We start from the raw sequence: 17,692 nt of genomic DNA, 5'->3' as shown, positions 1-17,692 counted from the left end.
TTTCTAGGTCCTTTTAAAAGGCCTCACAGTGGTAACTCTGGTTGTGTGCAAAGTTACACATGTGCAAGTTATTCCCCATTCTTGTCTGTAAGCACTTGTTTGGGAATTCTCATATAACTTCAGAGTCTTTTCATCATAAAAGAAAGGAAATCATTTGTAGAGCTTCATTTGTAGAGCTTTACATGTATTTTGTAGCTTCCGTGGAGTTTTAGATCATGAGGAAAATGCTATCTTCTCTTATTTACACTTCCAGCATTCCTGTTTCCTTATCAGTACTATTGTTACTATTTCCAAAGAGGCTTTCTAGAATGCAGAGTACTGTATTTCCTGAACAAGCTGACTTTGATATTTTCCTTCTCTTCTCACAGAAGCACAGTTGCCTCTATGTGTTTCTCCAGCATTGCCACCAGATTTGTGCCTGAACCTCATATTCCCCCCTGAGGCAACACAGAAGCCTTTACAGTCCCCAGTATCTGATATTAAATCTGATATGGTCAGTACTTGATTAATATTACTATGCTGGGGTAGGATGAAAAGTTAAAGCAAGTAGCTAATTTTGTTTAATTTTGTCATATCATTTGCTACTCATAACACCAATCTGTTTTTTAATATGGTTTAGGCTGGACGGAAGTATATCAATGTAATTGATATAGAAAGTGATGATCTTCTGAAAAGTTTGCCAGAGATATCTGCAGCAAAATATGTTACTATGCAACCTGAGAAAACTGAGTTTCTGACTTCTGCAAAACTGCACCACAGGGCAGCATCAATTACTAATGCAGTCCCACCTGAAGAATTTGAGAGCAAAGGTGACAAAACTGTTTACAAGGCATGATTAAATAAGTGTCCCCTTGTCCCAAGGGGCTCCCAATTTAAGAAGAAGCATTAGCAGACAGCCACTAGAAGAGACACTCACTGCACTGGGTTGAATTGGGATAGTGGATCTTTTATTAAATAGAAGGCATCTACCATTTTAAATGGTGGCTCACTGTCCAGAAAAATGTATATTTCTGAGCGAGTTTCCCCTCCAGAAATTGTGTCTCCCCTTCTAAATTATTTCTCTTATCAGAAAGATGTGGTTTTCACTATTGCACATTGCTTTGAGCACTTTGTTCAAAACCAGCAAAAAAATGTATGAATGCAAATTGAAACTAATCTCTACAATACTGCCTTTTATAAATTTCCAGTATGGGTCACCTTGACATCCTTTTCATTTGTTTTTTGTTTAAGGTGATATTCTTCCAATCAATTCATTCCAAATGCCTCTAGAGAGAGTAGAGGCAGGAAAGGCTGGTGATCAGCTAACCTCAAGCCTTCTGCATGATGATTTCAGCACTAATACTTCCACAGGATTGTTAGCCAAAAAAATTAGCAGAGAGCACTTTTCTGCGAAACTGCAGGAAATGGATAGGCAGCTGTTGGCTATACAGAACATGGCAGAAAGAATGGAAAAGGAATTTAGCAACACTAAATTGGTATGTTTTAAATGTTATGTTCTTCCTTCTGTTCAGAGCATTCTCTTTCTCTGTCTCGAAGTTGTCTAGCTTGTGTACGTGGCCTCATCCGAAGAGGGAAAAAGCACTAAGGAAAACATATTTAGAACATCATTTGATTCTATTTTGCTTGGAAAAATATTAAGTGATATCACATTAGAGTCCAAGAGACCCCAATTAAGCCACTTTAAAAAATCAAATGTACTTGACAATTACACTTTAGTATATAAACTATTAAATTAAATTAAAGATTATAGTTCTTAGTTCTGATGGTACAGCTATATACAAAAGGTGTCTGGAATCTGTAGTCACCTCATTGTTAAAAGCATAGCCTCAAGAGAAGTAATTTTGGGTGTCTGTGTTTTTTGCCACTGCAAAACATCCTGGAGATGTGGGGAAAAAATTCTGAAAGGGTGATAGCTCTTGATCTTAATTGCTGAAGTTAAATGTAATAGGCAAATGAAAGCAATATTAGAGCTAAACAAGCCACATTCTGAACAGTGGTCTGCTGTCAGGAAGAGAGGGAATGTGCTTGTACAGCAGTTAAACTACGACTTGTAGTTTGAGAGACAAAGATTTGTGTTTCCTCATGTGACGTGTACTCTTTAGAATTTCCAGTCCCGGTGTTCCTTGTGGATAAGCAGGAGGGAGGACAGCTGGTGGGAGAAACAGAGAAGAAAGCACCTAACTCCTAAACAGAGTACCTAACTCAGTACATGCAGTGGTTAAGGCTCAGGCATAAAGTTGAGTATACTTTTCACACAGGCACCCGTTCAATGGTGGTTTGTGTTCTGGTAGCATAATTGTCAGTTATTGTTGCCAAACAAGTACTTGTGGATTAATTTTGTATGAAGAGTATACCATTTTGTGTTACTATTGGCCCAATCCTATGTACCAGTAGCACTGGCAGAATGTTGGCATGTACTTTCACAAAAGCACCATAAAGTGTTTTGCGACAGTGTTATCAAACAGTGGAAATGCTGGAACCTTCCCCCAAGTGCCAGCATAGTACAGTACCTCTGCCAAACCAGGTAAGTCCAGTGGGTGTGGGTGGGGGAGGATGGGGTGGGAAATATCGGGCCTGGGAGGGGTTGAGATCAGTGGCAATGGCATGTGCCATATCCTATCTCCCTTGCGCCCAATCTATCTGCAGCAATTCACTCAGACTTACACTAATGATGTCACTGGTGCAGATTCAAGTTGACCCATTGTTGTTGCTGTGGCATACTCAGGGCAAGGGGACAAATGTCCCCTTACCCCATGGAGACAGCAAGCAGCCAAAATTCCTCTGTAGGATACAGCATACCTGTGCTGGCATGACTGCATTGTCGCATGGGAATTTAGTTAGGATTGGGCTGTATGACTGTTTCTGGTGGCACAGTATTCCTAGACAATTTATTTAAAATGACTTCCTTGTACATGCTTGGAGGACAGTAATACCTCTAGGACAGCGCTTCCCAAACTCCTGAAAGGGAGCTGGGAGTGCTGAGGAGGGGGGAAGGCAGCAGCACAATCCTCAGGATTATGCTGCTGCCAGGTGTGTGTGTGTGCGTGCACGCGTATTCTAACTTACTAGATAGAGTGCTGGCCTCTGGGGTGTGCAAGGAGCCCAGCAGGCACCTCTGCAGGACTCCCTAAGCCTCTGTAATAGAAAAAAAATACTTGATTGAAAGCCATTTCAGTTGAGTTTTTTTTACTATTCAGAAGCTTAGGAAGCCCTGCAGAGGCATTTGCAGGACACTCTGCATGCCCTGGAGGCTGGTACTCCATCTGGTAAATTAGAAAAAAAAAAAACCTCCCCACCTGATAGTAGCTTGATACTGGGGAATACTTTGCTGCCTTCCCCCCTCCCCACCCATTAAGGGGCCAGAGCTACGTGTTTTCCAAGCTGGAGGGTTGCAACCCACCAATTTGGGAACCGCTTCTCTATGAAATCCAAAGAATTTGATATGTTGTGCGCACCCAAGTTATTAATTTAAAAGCATGGATTAATTCCTTAAAATTGAAAATGTTTTCTAGGAAACTAATGATGCATCCTTTTATTTGGTACATGTTTGTTTTGGTTAGAACTATCTGTGTTCAAATTGCGAAATATCTGTGTTAAAAGTGTGACTTCTTTTTTTAGCTGGTGAGAACTGCAGAAAATGCAGCTGTAATAACTGATTCAGGAGAGGATGAAATTCCATTTTTTGCACCAGGTGTTGAGGTTTGCAAAGAAGGTACGTGTTATTGGGTCCCTTTGTTGAGGGGAAGTTAAGACTAATCATTACCAGTGAGAGATGGAAGGACATGCGATTGGAGTGAGAACACATTGGAGTAGTTGAAGGCTAAGGGTAGGAGGGACAGGATGGGATTGATAACAACAACAAGGTATTTATATACCGCCTTTCTGGTCATCGGATTACTCCTCTGACTTTATTCAAGTTGTTTTATATAGGCAGGCATTTCTAAATCCCTCAAGGGGCTTTTTACAATCATAGAGGTTCTCTCTTTCAAGAACCGACAACATTTCACAATGGATCTTCCTGGTCTCACTTTTGGCCTCCAGTTCTCCCATGCAGGCTGACAAGCAGCTCCATCTCTCACATGGAGGGCAGCCAAGACGCTTCTTGCTCACACCAAGAGCAGGTGGAATTACTCAGCTCGGCTTGTCAGCTGCTTCAAGGTCTCGCCATTCAGGGTGCCGGTGGCCAGTTTGAGAACTGGCGACCTTCGGATGTTATCTTCGGGCTAATGGAGGCTGTACCCTCTAGACCAGACCTCCTGCCTCCTCCTGATAAGGGAGAAAGAGATATTTTACTAAGATAAGAATGTTTTGAAATTAATAAAATAATGTTGGAGCAGTAGGAAAGGGTCGAAAGATAACTGCTAAATTTAAAATGTAATAAAATTGTACTAAAATATTTTAAGATGTCCTGAACTTACAAAATTATACATTCAAATTAGTCAAGTGGGCCTGAAACATGTTGCATCTCCTCAACTCTGATCTTTAGTTGGCTCAAGCAGGCCAGTTCCCAACCCACATGTTTTGCTACTGTGTTTTCCCAACTGATATTATTTCATGGTTCCTGGGAAGCACTGAGTATTTTTTGAAGGGGGGTATGCTGCTTTTTTTTAAAAATAAATTTGTGTCGCCTAGGTAGTTCCCCAACTATGTAGAAACCACTACTTTGTCTGTGGATGATCCCATTTTGCTTGCGATCTTATGGGGTGCTCAGCCACCTGATTGGTATTAGCATGATAACAATAGAAGATATATTTGTACTGCATATCTTCTTAATTAATATCCACTCATTTGCTTCACTATCCTTCTGTTGAAACAGACCATTATTCAGCCCGAGTGATTGTGGAGGATTTTACAAATGAGGGTCTTGATCCAGAATCTTCTGAGACCAATTACATGACATTGCAGACGCCCTCTGCTTCTCATTCAGCATCAACTATTAATCTTCTCAGTGTCAAAAAGTCATCTTCAGGTACCATTCTCTAACTATACTTGTATTCGTTTCAGTGATTCTGACAGTATCCTGTTTGTTACTTCTAGTAAGCATTGTGTGCTGTATGTGTGGGAACCATCTTTTCTTAATGACCAGGTTCCAATCATGTGATGCTCTGAAATTCAGCATGTATGTGACAGTTCTGCCTTCACAATACTTCTAACTTTACAGTGTCATTTAATTATGTTTGTGGAAAGTCCAAAATGATATGATAGAGTGTTGAACTTAAAGCACAGTTACCTGAATATCCACTTAGCCATCAAGCTCACTGGGTATTTTTGGGCCACTGAGAAATGCTGAGGGAATAAAATGAGAAAAACCCCATGGTTGCCACCTCAAGCTCCTTGGAAGAAAGGTGGGATGCAAATGTAGTAGTAGTAGTGATGATAATCTCAAATTTGCAGATAATTTTTCTTGTTGTCAGTTCCATTGACTCAAATGAGATGCTACTTCATAGTTACAATCCATTCTTATTTTCACAAAAATAACCTTCCCTAGTTTCTGCCTCCAGATTCTCTGTCAGAGACTTGATTCTGCTGTTCACTTCATCAGTTCGGTTTCTTGATTTGTGTCATGAATAAGTACATGTTAGGCCTAGGTTGGCATGAGAAGCCGGAACCAAACTAAGACAGTGTAACTGAGAAGTTGCTAGCAGTTCCCAGCTGCAGCAATGTGAGTAAATAAACAAAAAGATTTGTTGTCTCTCCTTTGCTGGCCAGGAAGGACAGATAACAAGAATTACAACCAATTGGAATGTTTAGCACCTTAGCAGACAGAGAGGCACCTTATCAAGGGTGATTGAGTGCAGCTGTGGATCTCCAGTTGGGAAGGGTAAGAACTATGAGGGGTTAGCAACCAGGCCAACTTCGAGAAAGTTCTGTACCTCAAGGGTTCCAATTGGACAGTCTAATAAGTATGAAGTCACCTCAGTACTATTAGCATAAGAGGTATAATAATGAGTGCCCAGGGGGTGTGAGGGGTCCAAGAACAGAGTTTTGGGTGCAACCTCCTGCATGCCTGTGAGCTCCATTGTCCATCATGGGCACCTGGCCCCATAGGTAGCCCTGGAGCTAAGAGATCTACAAGAGTAACTGACCCAGGTGAGAGATAGGTATTAATAGAGATAGCCAGCTAGCTTTATTATTTTATTGCTGATATGTTTCCTAGATGTTTATGCCTCTAGCATTTGCTGCCTTATTGTAGAGTGTGTAACCTTATGTACTTAATAAACTAAAATATCTTTTACTAAGTTGTTTCACTGTCAGTTGGGGACAAAGGTTCAGAATCCTGCCTAGCCGTTCAGCAAGCTACCAAGTACCCATTGAGGTCTAGTAACTTGAGGACTGAGGCTTTAATTAAAAAGAGCTCAGTGCCTGCAAAGAATAGTATTAAGCCTAGAGGGCCTCAGTGTCCCTGGACTGAGGCACTGGCACGTACCGAGTGGTGGCAGTACTACTGGGCAGGAGGTCAGGAGGCAGGTGAGCAGGAGGTCTGGTCTAGAGGGTAGAACCTCCGTTTGCCTGAAGATAACATCCGAAGGTCGCCAGTTCGAGGCCACCAGCACCGTGAATGGCGAGACCTTGAAGCAGCTGACTAGCCTAGCCGAGTTATGCCGAGTTATTCCACCTGCTCTTTGGTAGCTGTCAGCCTGTGTGGGAGGAAAATGGAGGCCAGAATGTGATACCAGATCATAAAAGATCCATCTGAAATGTTTTGGTTCTTGAAAGACAGACCTTCTTCAATTTTAAAAACCCCTGTTGGGATTTAGTATAGCCTGCCTATGTAAACCGCCTTGAATTAAAGTCTGAGGAGAAATCTGACAACCAAGAAAGGCGGTATATAAATACCTTTATTATTATTATTATTATTATTATTATTATTATTATTATTATTATTATTATTATTATTATTACTGGGCAAGGGGTCTTGAGGGTTTTAGGGTTTGAAAACCAAGAACCCTAAGCTCCCAAACCCCCCTTTGTATATGGCAATTTGCCATTAAGTTCTCCATTTCCCCAGATAGTGGTTTGGGCTTAATGCCTACCTATCCAAGGCTGAGGCTGGCTGTGACTTTGGAATCAGTTATATGAAAAATTATCTGCAAGTCTGAGATCATCATCATTTCACTCAGCTGCCAGTGCTCTGTAATCTAAATGCACCAACCTTTACAAGATAAAATAAAATGGCCATATCATATATCATAGTTTCCTTTTCATAATCCCTCATGGAAAATATTCTCCCCCATATCTACTCATTACAGTACCAAACAAGCATTTGCAGCCCCTTCCTTTAGGTCAATGTTTCTCAGACTGTAGATTGGGATCCAATAGGTGGGTCACAAGCCAATTTCTGGTGGGTCCCCATTCATTTCAACATGTATTTATTCTTAGTATATGAGTATGTTAGTATGGTATATGAGTATGGTGTGTGCATTTTCAGATATGTTACAGATCTGTACTTTAAACAGACTACTGTGTATATTCTTTTAACAATGATATGAATGTGGATAGGGTTGCAGCTTTTGGAATGTTTGCAGAATTATTTTTTTAAAAACAGATGAGCCACTGCTTGGGAGGGTTAAGAGGGTTCTTTGTTTTAAATAAATTTTTAAACTTACACTTATTGCAAACTTTCAATTTACTATCTGATTTGATTTTGTTGTATGGGGAGTGTTAAAATTTTTTCTGCTTGATGATGTCACTTCCAGCCATGTCCTCACTTCCAGGTTAATTATATCACTTCCAGTGGGTCCTGACAATTTGTCATTCTAAAAAGTGGGTCCCGGTGCTAAAAAAGCTTGAGAACCACTGCTTTAGGTGCATTAAGCCAGCGGAATGAGTGTTCTGCTGGCGTTACATGATTTATGGCTTGGAACACACAGAATGGCTGCTTCTGGAAGTGGCAAGCAACCAGTTCTATACAGTTCTGTGGATTGAGGACACCTCAGTTCCATAAACTGAGGACACCCACTGGTGCAAGTAAGGCTGCACAGGTGGTGGGAAGAAGGAAGGGGGGGTGGAATAGGGCAGGAGGTGGGCAGAATGGGCAGGAGATGGGGTAAGGAGGAGGGCAGATCAGGTCAGAGAAGGGGAAAGGTTCAGTGGTGGTAACCCCCCACCAAATCCTAATTCGCTTCCTAGACCCAATCCACCTTCACCGATCAACGCGGACTTGCACCAGCAATATCACTGGTGCAGATCTGTGTTGAACCATGGTGGCAATGGAGACTTATCCTGGGGGAAGGAATGAATGTTCCCTTTCCCCAAGAAGGCCTCAACATGCTAAAATTGCCCCACAGAATACAGCTTGTCACATTGATGCAACTGCATTATCTTGCAGGGCGTTGAAGTGGATTGGGCAGCCCATGTGGCAGTGCTGACAATACAGTAGCAGCTGGATGGTTGAGATCTTGCTATGGCATATGATGGTCGTATAGGTTCCTCCTTTACATCTGCGGATTTTGCAAATACAGATGCAACTCAATGTGGATCCCCTGACCCACGTTGAGGGCTGACCTGTACCCTCTGGGCATGACTGGAAGCGCCTCCTGGTTGTGTCCTGGAGGTGTTTTGAGGCGTGGCCTCCCCAGGCCTCAGAATGCCTCCTGAGGCCTCTTGAAGGCCTTTGAAAGATACTTCCATTTTTTTCCAGAAAAAAACAGAAGTACCTTTCTAAGAGACCTTCAGGAGACCTCAGAATACCTCCAGACTCGACCAGAGGGCAACTCTGGTAGCATCCAGAGGGCTGGCATGTCCTGACCTGTGGATTTCAGCATCCATGGAGTTCCAGGAATGGAACCCCTGCAGATGCCAAGGCATGACTATACTCAGTCTTGCATGTCTTGTTCCCTGCACAGAGGCCTATAAGATGGTCCATTTGGCCTCAAATAACAGACACAACTGGCAACTATTAAATTTATTGCCATTTAACAGAAAGGTAGCAACCATTAACTTCAGAGTAGGGTCATCCAGTTAATGTTACTTTTGAGTGTTAGATTCAGCCACAGGTCAAACAATGAGAGTTGTTCTGAGTTTGTCTAATGTGAAGTTGTTAATTCCTACCTTGCAATTCCCAATTGTAACTTGACAGCCTCTTGTGTTGATAATGGTAAGCCTAGTGTTATATCATTTCCTACAGTGCATTTTATTAATAAACTCTTTCTTTTTTTAGACTTTAATTACAGAATAGAAGAACAGGATGAGAGGTTTGTATGACAAAATATTTATGTAATTCTGAAATTAGGTGAGTCACTTTGGGAAACTGGAGACAGGTACAATCTTGGTATCCGTGGATCCAGAATCCACAGATTTAACTCACCATGGATGCCAGGAAATACCAGAGTAGCCATTTAATGCCTCTATAATGGGGGAGAGCACAAAAATCACTTAAAGCGCTTAAAATAGCTCAAAAACTTGGGTCATGCTGAGGTTCCTTGCCCCTCCCAGCATCACCCCAGAATGCATCGCAAACCTCTGCTCATGACCCAGAAGTGTCTTTTGAGTTTTGGGGGATTTTTTGCCCTGGGAGACTAGAAAACATCATGGTTTGATTGTGTGAAGGTAAGAAATGTAATTTTGATGCTTGTTTCCTCTTTAAGAGGCATTTAAATGGTGACCCCAGATTTTGGGATCCATGGGTCATTCTGGAATGAAACCCTTGTGGTTACTGCCACAACCCCACAATTTCATTGGGGTTCTGACCTTAAGGTTGAAGAACATTGCAATAGTGTGTCATTTTTAAAAGTGAGTCCCATGCTAAAAAGTTTGGGAACCACTGTTTAAGTAATTTTGAATATATTTCAGTGGTTCCCAAACTTTTAGCACCAGGACTCACTTTCTAAAATCACACTCTGTCAGGACACAAGCTCCCCCCCCCCCCCCAAAAAAAAAGGTTCACTTTGCCAGCTGCTGAAGACTCTGATTTATCTTTTTTACTATGGTGGGGGAGGAAGAACCACCTTCTGGAGCATTTGTGGAGCTCTACAGATCTGGACCATTCTGGTGGCCCTGCATTCCTTTATTTTCAAACATCCAGCTGTGCACAGCCTTAGTTTGTCATACGAGTAGAAACAATTTTACCTTGCTTACAATAACAGAATTGCTTTTCCTGTAGTTTTTCAGAAGATCCTTTGCAGATGACTGGCTTGAGTGGTGTTACTGACATCATTAGCGATCTCGTAGTGGAGAGTGGCATATCTGCTGCAGACCTGGGTCTCTCAGAATCACAGGCTAAAAAAGTCTCCAGGTAATGTTATATTGGCACCTTTACAAAACTGAGCTATGAACCCTCAAGATAGTAGTTAAGGTTTGGTTATGTATGGGTGTATGTACACACCTTATTCTTGTCCTGATTTATATTTAATTTATACATAGGGAGACCCTAATCTAGGTCTAACTGTGTGCATCTCATTTGTGCCTGATAACTGATGGCTATAAATGGTGGGTGCTCTCTCCATGTGCACCAGAAGACAAATAGTTGAATGAGGCTGGGATGAGTAATGCAGTGGCAAGATATCTACATGCACAAGAGGCTATATCCACATGTGGATTTCCCTTAGTGTAGCGCTTTCTAATCTTCTGGGGCCCATGATGCCACCCCTGCACTGCTTCTGGAAGTAACCGGCGATAACATTATCGCCAATTACTTCCAGGTTCATAGACCTCTATGTAATGCTGCAATTGACAGTAAGAGGCTCAGGGGTGAGCAGGAAGGCCTTTTCCAGCACATGAAACTGCACAGGAGCTCAGCCAGCTGAGCCAAGCTTCTTACCATTGTTTGCAGCATCATGGTTTTACTGTCGGCCAGTGGATGGCCCAGGACACCCTGTGGAGTGTAGTTTTGGAACCTCTTCCTAGTGAATCAGTGCAATAATTAGCTGTTAGTTAGACACATATACAGCTGTGAACATATAAACAATAGCCAGAAGGCCCTGATTAGTTTTTTAAACAAATTATTTTTAATAATAGTAATTTGTATTTCAATTTTGATTCTGTTTATAATATTGTTCTTACTACATTATACTAATATCAAATCAAAAATCCTTTCTTTTCAATGGGTTGCATATTTCTGGGGTTTTCATAGTATTCTGATTGCATAGGGTTTAGGAGCAAAGCATACACTTGTAATTATTCTTATGTTGTTTTACATGCCTTTTCCAGAATCGATATCTGTAAAATCTGAAGCAACTCTGACTCTTGTTGAATTTCTTGTTTCAGCTTCTCAAGCATTGTAACTGGACGTTCACATAAAATGGAAAGGGATAAAAAAGAGTTGCAAACCTGGATGAAGAAAAAGCGAAAGGAAAGATTAGCTGAATATCTGCAAACACGGGCTGAACAAAGGGAAAAAGAACATAATCCGTTTCAGTTGAGACGAAATGTGGTAGGATTATTTGCACTTGATTGTTACATCCATATTACTGTAATAGAATGTAGTAATTTTTTTAAAGAAACTTTCATTTCTTAAGTGAAGGTTCTCAGAGTCCTGTTGCTGTGGGTTTGAACAATTTGGAGTCATGGACCCCTTTGAGGATCAGGTGAAAGCTGGATGAGTTTAAAACATAATTTAAAATGTTGCTCAAGTCTTTTAAGGCATGGATTAAAGCACATTGTAGGATCTAAGATTCTTTGTAACCCTTGAAGTTGCTTTCCACAGTTGAAAATGAAACATTGGGACAAGATCCTACAATGTGTTTTAATCCTTGGCTTAAAGCAGTTATTTTCAGTCTTTTTCATCTCAAGGCACGGTTGACAAGGTACTAAAATGGTCAAGGCACACCATCAGTTTTTGGACAATTAACAGGGTGCACCATGTTGTTGGGGAAGGAGCAGCGTCTTATCAGTTTGCCACCAGCGGAATGTAGCCTCAGACTCTCAGCCCACACAAAGAGTACTCCGGACACAAATTCTTCAGTAGTTCAGTCTATATTTACAATGTAGATAACAGCAGCATAATAACGAAACATAAAGACAGCACAACGTGCTACATACACGATAACAGCTTCCTGGCCTTCCCGGCCCTTCCTTGCCTTCCCTGCCTTCCCAGGGGCATGATGGTTCTTGCAGACCTTTTAAAGGTCTGTGTGGGAATTAGGAGGGTGGTGTCTCCTCCTCCTGATGCAAGCTCGACACCTGTTACAATTAGTGAGTTCACCTGATTCATGGTGACTCAGCATTTCACATGGCTTAGGCTTCACCTTATCCAGGCCAAATTTTCCTGGGTTGTTTTCTAACCCTGACAGGACTCACATCCCCCCAATGGCCCTACTAATAAATGACACTCCCCCAAACCCCCATGGCACACCTGCAGACCATTCACGGCACACCAGTGTGCCACGGCACAGTGGTTGAAAATGGCTGGCTTTAGCAACATTTTAAATTGTTTTAAACAAACATTTCTTTGCACCTGGTTCACAGATCCCCCTGAAGACCATGAACCCCAGGTTAAGAACCCCTGAACTATTCTAATCTGGATGCCCTAAATCATCTTCAGTCCAACATTCTACATTTCTTCTATAGCCTACTGCAGCATAGCCAGAAAAATTCATTAGAGCTGGATCAAATGTAACAAATAGGTTGTGGGATAGCATGTGAGGGGGGGCAGGCATATGATCTCAGAAACTTAGAGTTGATGTAGTGTAGTAGCTCAGAGACTGGGCTATGAATCAGAAAGTATGTTATTTGAATCTTCTCTCTGACATAAATTCACTAAATAACAAACCACCCTCAGTCAGCCAGCTCAGCTTCCCATTTTCAATATGGGGATAATTACTTACCTTACAAGGCATTGGCAGTCCTAGTCCCGGTGCCATCCAGAGGCAATCAAAGGGCTGAAAAGCATCACTTCCGTTTTCTCTGATAAACCAGAAGTGACTGAAGGTCTTACCCTCTGAAGGCCTTACTAAGGCCTCTGAAGGTCTCCAGACTGGAGGCAGTGGGCATGACCTGGGGGGGGGGCTGAATGGCTGGGTAGTGGCATCGCCCTCCCAGATGTGCTTGACCCCATGGACCCCCTAGGTACACCATTGTTACAAGGTAGCTGTAAGAATTCCAGCAAGATAAGAATTGTTCAGCCATTTGAACACTCAAAGGCATTGTACAAATTTATTATTACTGCTCCTTTAAACCATACTTAACCATTCTTATTTGGAACGACATTATCAGAAGCAGCTCTAGTGCTGTGGATTTCCCTAGCCAAAGCCTGACTGTGGGCATGTTCCAGAAACAATGCTAAATTTCCTTATTTGTGCTGTTATTGAATAGCTAGACATAAGGATGTTTATAGGTTGTTTGAATCAGTGGAGTTGGTAGTGTTGTACAGTTTATTGCATGCTTTGATTCATATTGTTGAAAACTGGTGGCATTGTGTATGACAAAAAGACTGGTGGCTGAAATGGAAGGCAGGAGGTGATTGTAGCAGATTATAATGTTTGAAGAAAAATATAGGGAAACTGCACACAGGGAGTGCTGATTGGTATGGTGGAATATAGGTTAACAGTCCAATCCCAGCCAGCAGCCTCACTGGCAAGCCAGGGAAACTGCACACATGGAGTGCTGATTGGTATGGTGGAATATAGGTTAACAGTCCAATCCCATCCAGCAGCCTCATTGGCAAGCCAAAAGTTTGGCCAGCAGAAGGAGGAAGATTCCTTTGGAATGTCACTTCTGTCAGCTAGCATTGCAAGTTTGTTGGCAACCTTCAGTCTCGAAAGACTATGGTATCGCGCTCTGAATGGTGATTCTGGCACAGCGTCGAGTGTGGATGAAAAGGCCAATTCAGGAGTGACAATCCCTTCCACACTGGGAGCAAGTGTAGTGTGTCGGCAAAGAGGAAGTCACACAGACATTTCAGCTGGACTTTGGACTTTGCTCTCAGTCTGGAGAGGTTGAAGAGCTTTCCGTCAGATCTGGTCCGGAGATAGATGCCTTCTGTTGCAGTTCCAAAGGCCTGCTTCAGCAGGACAGCGAAGAAAATCCCAAACAAGGTCGGCATGAGAACACAGCCCTGCTTCACTCCACTTCGTATGTCAAAGGGGTCTGATGTGGAGCCATCAAAGACTACAGTGCCCTTCATGTCCTCGTGGAAAGACCTGATGATACTGAGGAGCCTGGGTGGACATCCGATCTTGGGGAGAATCTTGAAGAGGCCGTCCCTGCTGACCAGGTCAAAAGCCTTCATGAGATCTATGGCTGTTCTCTGCATTTCTCCTGCAGCTGTCTAAGGGAGAATACCATATCAGTGGTGGACCTGTTGGCTCGGAATCCGCACTGCAATTCTGGATAGATGCTCTCTGCAAGTACCTGGAGCCTCGTCAGTGCAAGTCGGGCAAACAGCTTTTCTACAACACTAAGGAATACTTAAATACATTGCAAGCAAAATCAGTCAACCCAGCACTCTACTTGGTAGAGCTGACTGCGTCCATCAGTGATTTGGTGGTGGGTGGGATGGGGTGAGGAAGAGAAGGAATGAAGGCATTTCTGGGCTGAGAGTGAATGAGGAGGAGCTGGAATGAGGGGGAGAAAGAGTAGGTTTGGCAGCATTCGTGTGTGGCTGAATCCTTTCCTCCCTTTCCGCTGCGAAAAAGTGGAGTTTTTCCCTAGGGCAAGTGAACAAAAGTTCACTTACTATGAGGAGATCTCTACAACTGCCCTCTACACCCTGGGATGCAGTGCGTGCTCCACTGGCACTCCTGCATTGGTCTCAGCCTTTAATAGTGGGTAGTTTACAAATATTGAAAGCAAAAGAGGGAAATGTACTGTCATGGCTGTGACTATTCGTACATTAGGGGCAAAGATGCAGCATCATTCTTCAAGTTCATAAATACATTATCAGATGTACCATGAAAAGCATTGTCGCAAACCAACTGCAATGCAGTTGTGTAACAGCAACAGACTGAAGGTGCCTAGTGAACCATTCCACAGTTCTCAGTTGAAAATCCAGTTTGAGGCACATGATTGTTAATTTGAAACCTTCAGAGGAAACCTGGTTCAAGTGTTCTACCTGGCCACTGGCTATATCACTAGGTTCTCTTTGTGCAGAGGTCCAAAAACCAAGACCTGAAAATGTTCCTGTGGTGATTGTGTAAGAACAGTGGATGAGGCAATGAAATAAACCATTTCTGAAAGACTTGTATTTTTCGTTTAGCAACTTGGACTTACATCACGGGAAATTAAATTGCAGCAGAAAAAGAAAGATGAAAAGGACAGGTAAGTGTGTGTATGTATATGTGTGTTAGTTTTCCCTTCAGTGCCTTAGTAGTCTTTTCACTTGTTAACATTCTGGAAGTTTTGCCTGTCAGCATGAACAGTCTTAATTCTGGAGTGTAACTTATTCATCTTGAATCATATACCTTCACCTTTCAGGGCCTGATAGTATGCAACATAATGATGACGACTTTGAGCTTGATATGAAAGCCCAGCCTTGACAATTTGACCAAAAATATATTTGGAGCAGAAAATTCACATGCAAGAGGGGGACACTTGCCAGCACTGTGACATCAGCACTCGGCTTGAGATGCCAGTGGACATGTCCAGATACAGTGACCCCTGGGAAGAGATATGTATTGCTAGCTTACACAGGGACTGTAGAACACTTAGGGAAATACCAGTCAGCTAGAGAGTTTTGGAAATGGCTACTGCAGCTACTCTGAGCTTCTATATCAGAGCTACTAGTGGTAGGAAAAATGAGAATGACTGGTGAAAGATCAGAGATTTGGAGGAGCAGAATGTTGTTATGAGTGCAAAAAGTCCTTTCAGAGAAAATGTAATGGGGTCTCTGTTCTTAATTGAACGTTTGACCTTTAAATTGACTTAAAATGTAGGAAGTCTTTTGGACTTCCATTTCGACTGTTTTCCTCCCCTCCATTACCTGTGTAAAGTGGACTATCTTTTGTTTTCCCTAACAAGATAAGCTTACCGTAGACACCCAACTATAATTTAATCTCACAGATAAGTCTAGGGCAGGTTATGAGCCAAAAATCATGGAATGTTCTGTGATCCTCATATAAACTTTAAACTTGGGGGGTTTAAACTTGGGGAGCGTTTGACTATAGTTTTGTCTGATTTTACCTGAGACCAGGACACTTCTGGTACAAAACACTGCAAAGGCATAGTCTTTAGTTCTCCAAACAGATAAAAAGAGAAAATACTGTGATGAAGTATGGGTTTTCATATAGAGGAGATGAGGGCTTATATTATTCATATTAATTGCAAACATTTAGCTTATATCAGGGGTACAATTTATGGAATGGGCTGCCAATGGGTATGCAAGTGAAAAAAGGTTGGGAACCACTGCAGGAGAACCATTAACCATTGGTTAATGGAATGGAACCATTCTCAAATTCTTCTTTAAGGTGCCTGGTGTGTTAAGCTAGAGGCTCTACATATATCATACAACTTATAATGCATAACTGGGAGTGTGCAATTCAGTTCACAGGAAAGAAACAAGCAATAAAGAATGACTGTGAGCAAACGCAGCTGCACATATTTGCAACCCTATTTACTCAGAAGTAGACCCATTGCTTTCCATGGGTGTTCTTAAGTAATGGTGCACTGAATTGTAGCCTGGGACTTTGTTTCAAATGGAAATGAGGATTGCATCCTGGTGTTTTAAAAAACAGATCTCAGCAAAATGGAAGACTGCAGTAGCATTTGCAAAATGGAATGGGGCTTGCTTGATTTCAATGGAAGGTTTGAGCCCTTTTTCAGGAAGTGAATAAAAGGTTAACTGGTTTGAGTTTGCCAGGGAGGTTACCATGGAGATTAATAGCCCTCTAATTATCCCTGTATTGCTTCTCTGGTGCCTGATTTACTTGAAAAGCCCTGACCCCTGAGTGATCTCAAAGATGGTAAGGTGAAGATTTAAGCTTGATTTTTTGGTAGAAATTTCTTACCCTAAAGGCCAGTATCTATGGTAGGTTTCTTCTGCTAAACCAGAAGAAATGTCAATAAAGAAACTGATGTAGTTCAACAGATAGATTATAGTTTAATGGGCATGTTGTTTTTTATTCCCAAGAGTGTTATTATCTGAGCATCATAATCGCAGAGTCTCTGAAGCTCTCAGCCTGATGCATGAGCTGTTAGCTGACACAGTGCAACTTCCAGCAAGTGAACACAGATCACTGTCTAAGAAAAAATCACCCCAAAATTTCAAACGGCCACATATCACATCTACCAGAAGGTAAAGTTTTTAAGATCTCAATTTCCTTTATGTTCCTCAGCTGAACTTCATGTTTGCCAGTTGAGAGGAATAGCTTTTGTGTGCCACAGTTGAATATATATCAGTATGATGGCAACGACGAACACTGGCCCTCGCTGGTCAGAGTATTGCAAAGCAGCGCTCACCTGTATAGCAATAATAGAATGTGATGTATTTCTCTTAGGTGTAATCAGAATGCAAGAAACAAGGCTGCTGCTAAAATTAATTTTGGGCACACAAGATCCTTTTCCAGGCTACCTCTTGACATAACTCAGAAAGCAGGTAAGAACAGAAATCCTGATTTTGCAATAGAAGACTTCATTAACAGGGTCTGTAACATCAAAACCTGTTGAATGTTTTGGAGTGCTGTGATAATGGATGTGACAGGGAGACTCAGTGCCACTATCTTCAGGGCCCCCATAATCACCAGGTTACATTGTATTGGGATTTCATCAAGCTGCTATTGAAGTACAGATATGGGCAGAAACAAAGGGTGGAAGCGATCAG

General features: G+C 42.0%; 1 protein-coding gene across 3 annotated transcripts in view; it reads left to right on the top strand.

The window, feature by feature from the left end:
* The window catches only part of CPLANE1 (ciliogenesis and planar polarity effector complex subunit 1), a 114,028-nt gene that overhangs the window by 86,564 nt on the left and 9,772 nt on the right, over positions 1-17,692 (top strand). For 2 of the 3 annotated variants that reach the window (XM_066615229.1, XM_066615227.1), the window contains 11 exons: positions 369-493; positions 620-809; positions 1,231-1,475; positions 3,619-3,712; positions 4,817-4,969; positions 9,161-9,194; positions 10,103-10,234; positions 11,206-11,371; positions 15,134-15,195; positions 17,003-17,167; positions 17,370-17,467. In XM_066615229.1, the coding sequence (XP_066471326.1) occupies positions 369-493; positions 620-809; positions 1,231-1,475; positions 3,619-3,712; positions 4,817-4,969; positions 9,161-9,194; positions 10,103-10,234; positions 11,206-11,371; positions 15,134-15,195; positions 17,003-17,167; positions 17,370-17,467 (1,464 nt within the window). The remainder of the gene's footprint in view (positions 1-368; positions 494-619; positions 810-1,230; positions 1,476-3,618; positions 3,713-4,816; positions 4,970-9,160; positions 9,195-10,102; positions 10,235-11,205; positions 11,372-15,133; positions 15,196-17,002; positions 17,168-17,369; positions 17,468-17,692) is intronic. The other variant, XM_066615228.1, reaches the window with a different exon arrangement.

The sequence above is a fragment of the Tiliqua scincoides genome, chromosome 2 (genome assembly GCF_035046505.1).
Source record: "Tiliqua scincoides isolate rTilSci1 chromosome 2, rTilSci1.hap2, whole genome shotgun sequence".
NCBI lineage: Eukaryota > Metazoa > Chordata > Lepidosauria > Squamata > Scincidae > Tiliqua > Tiliqua scincoides.
Note: the sequence above shows the minus strand (reverse complement) of the source record. Positions and strands in the feature narration are given on the sequence as shown.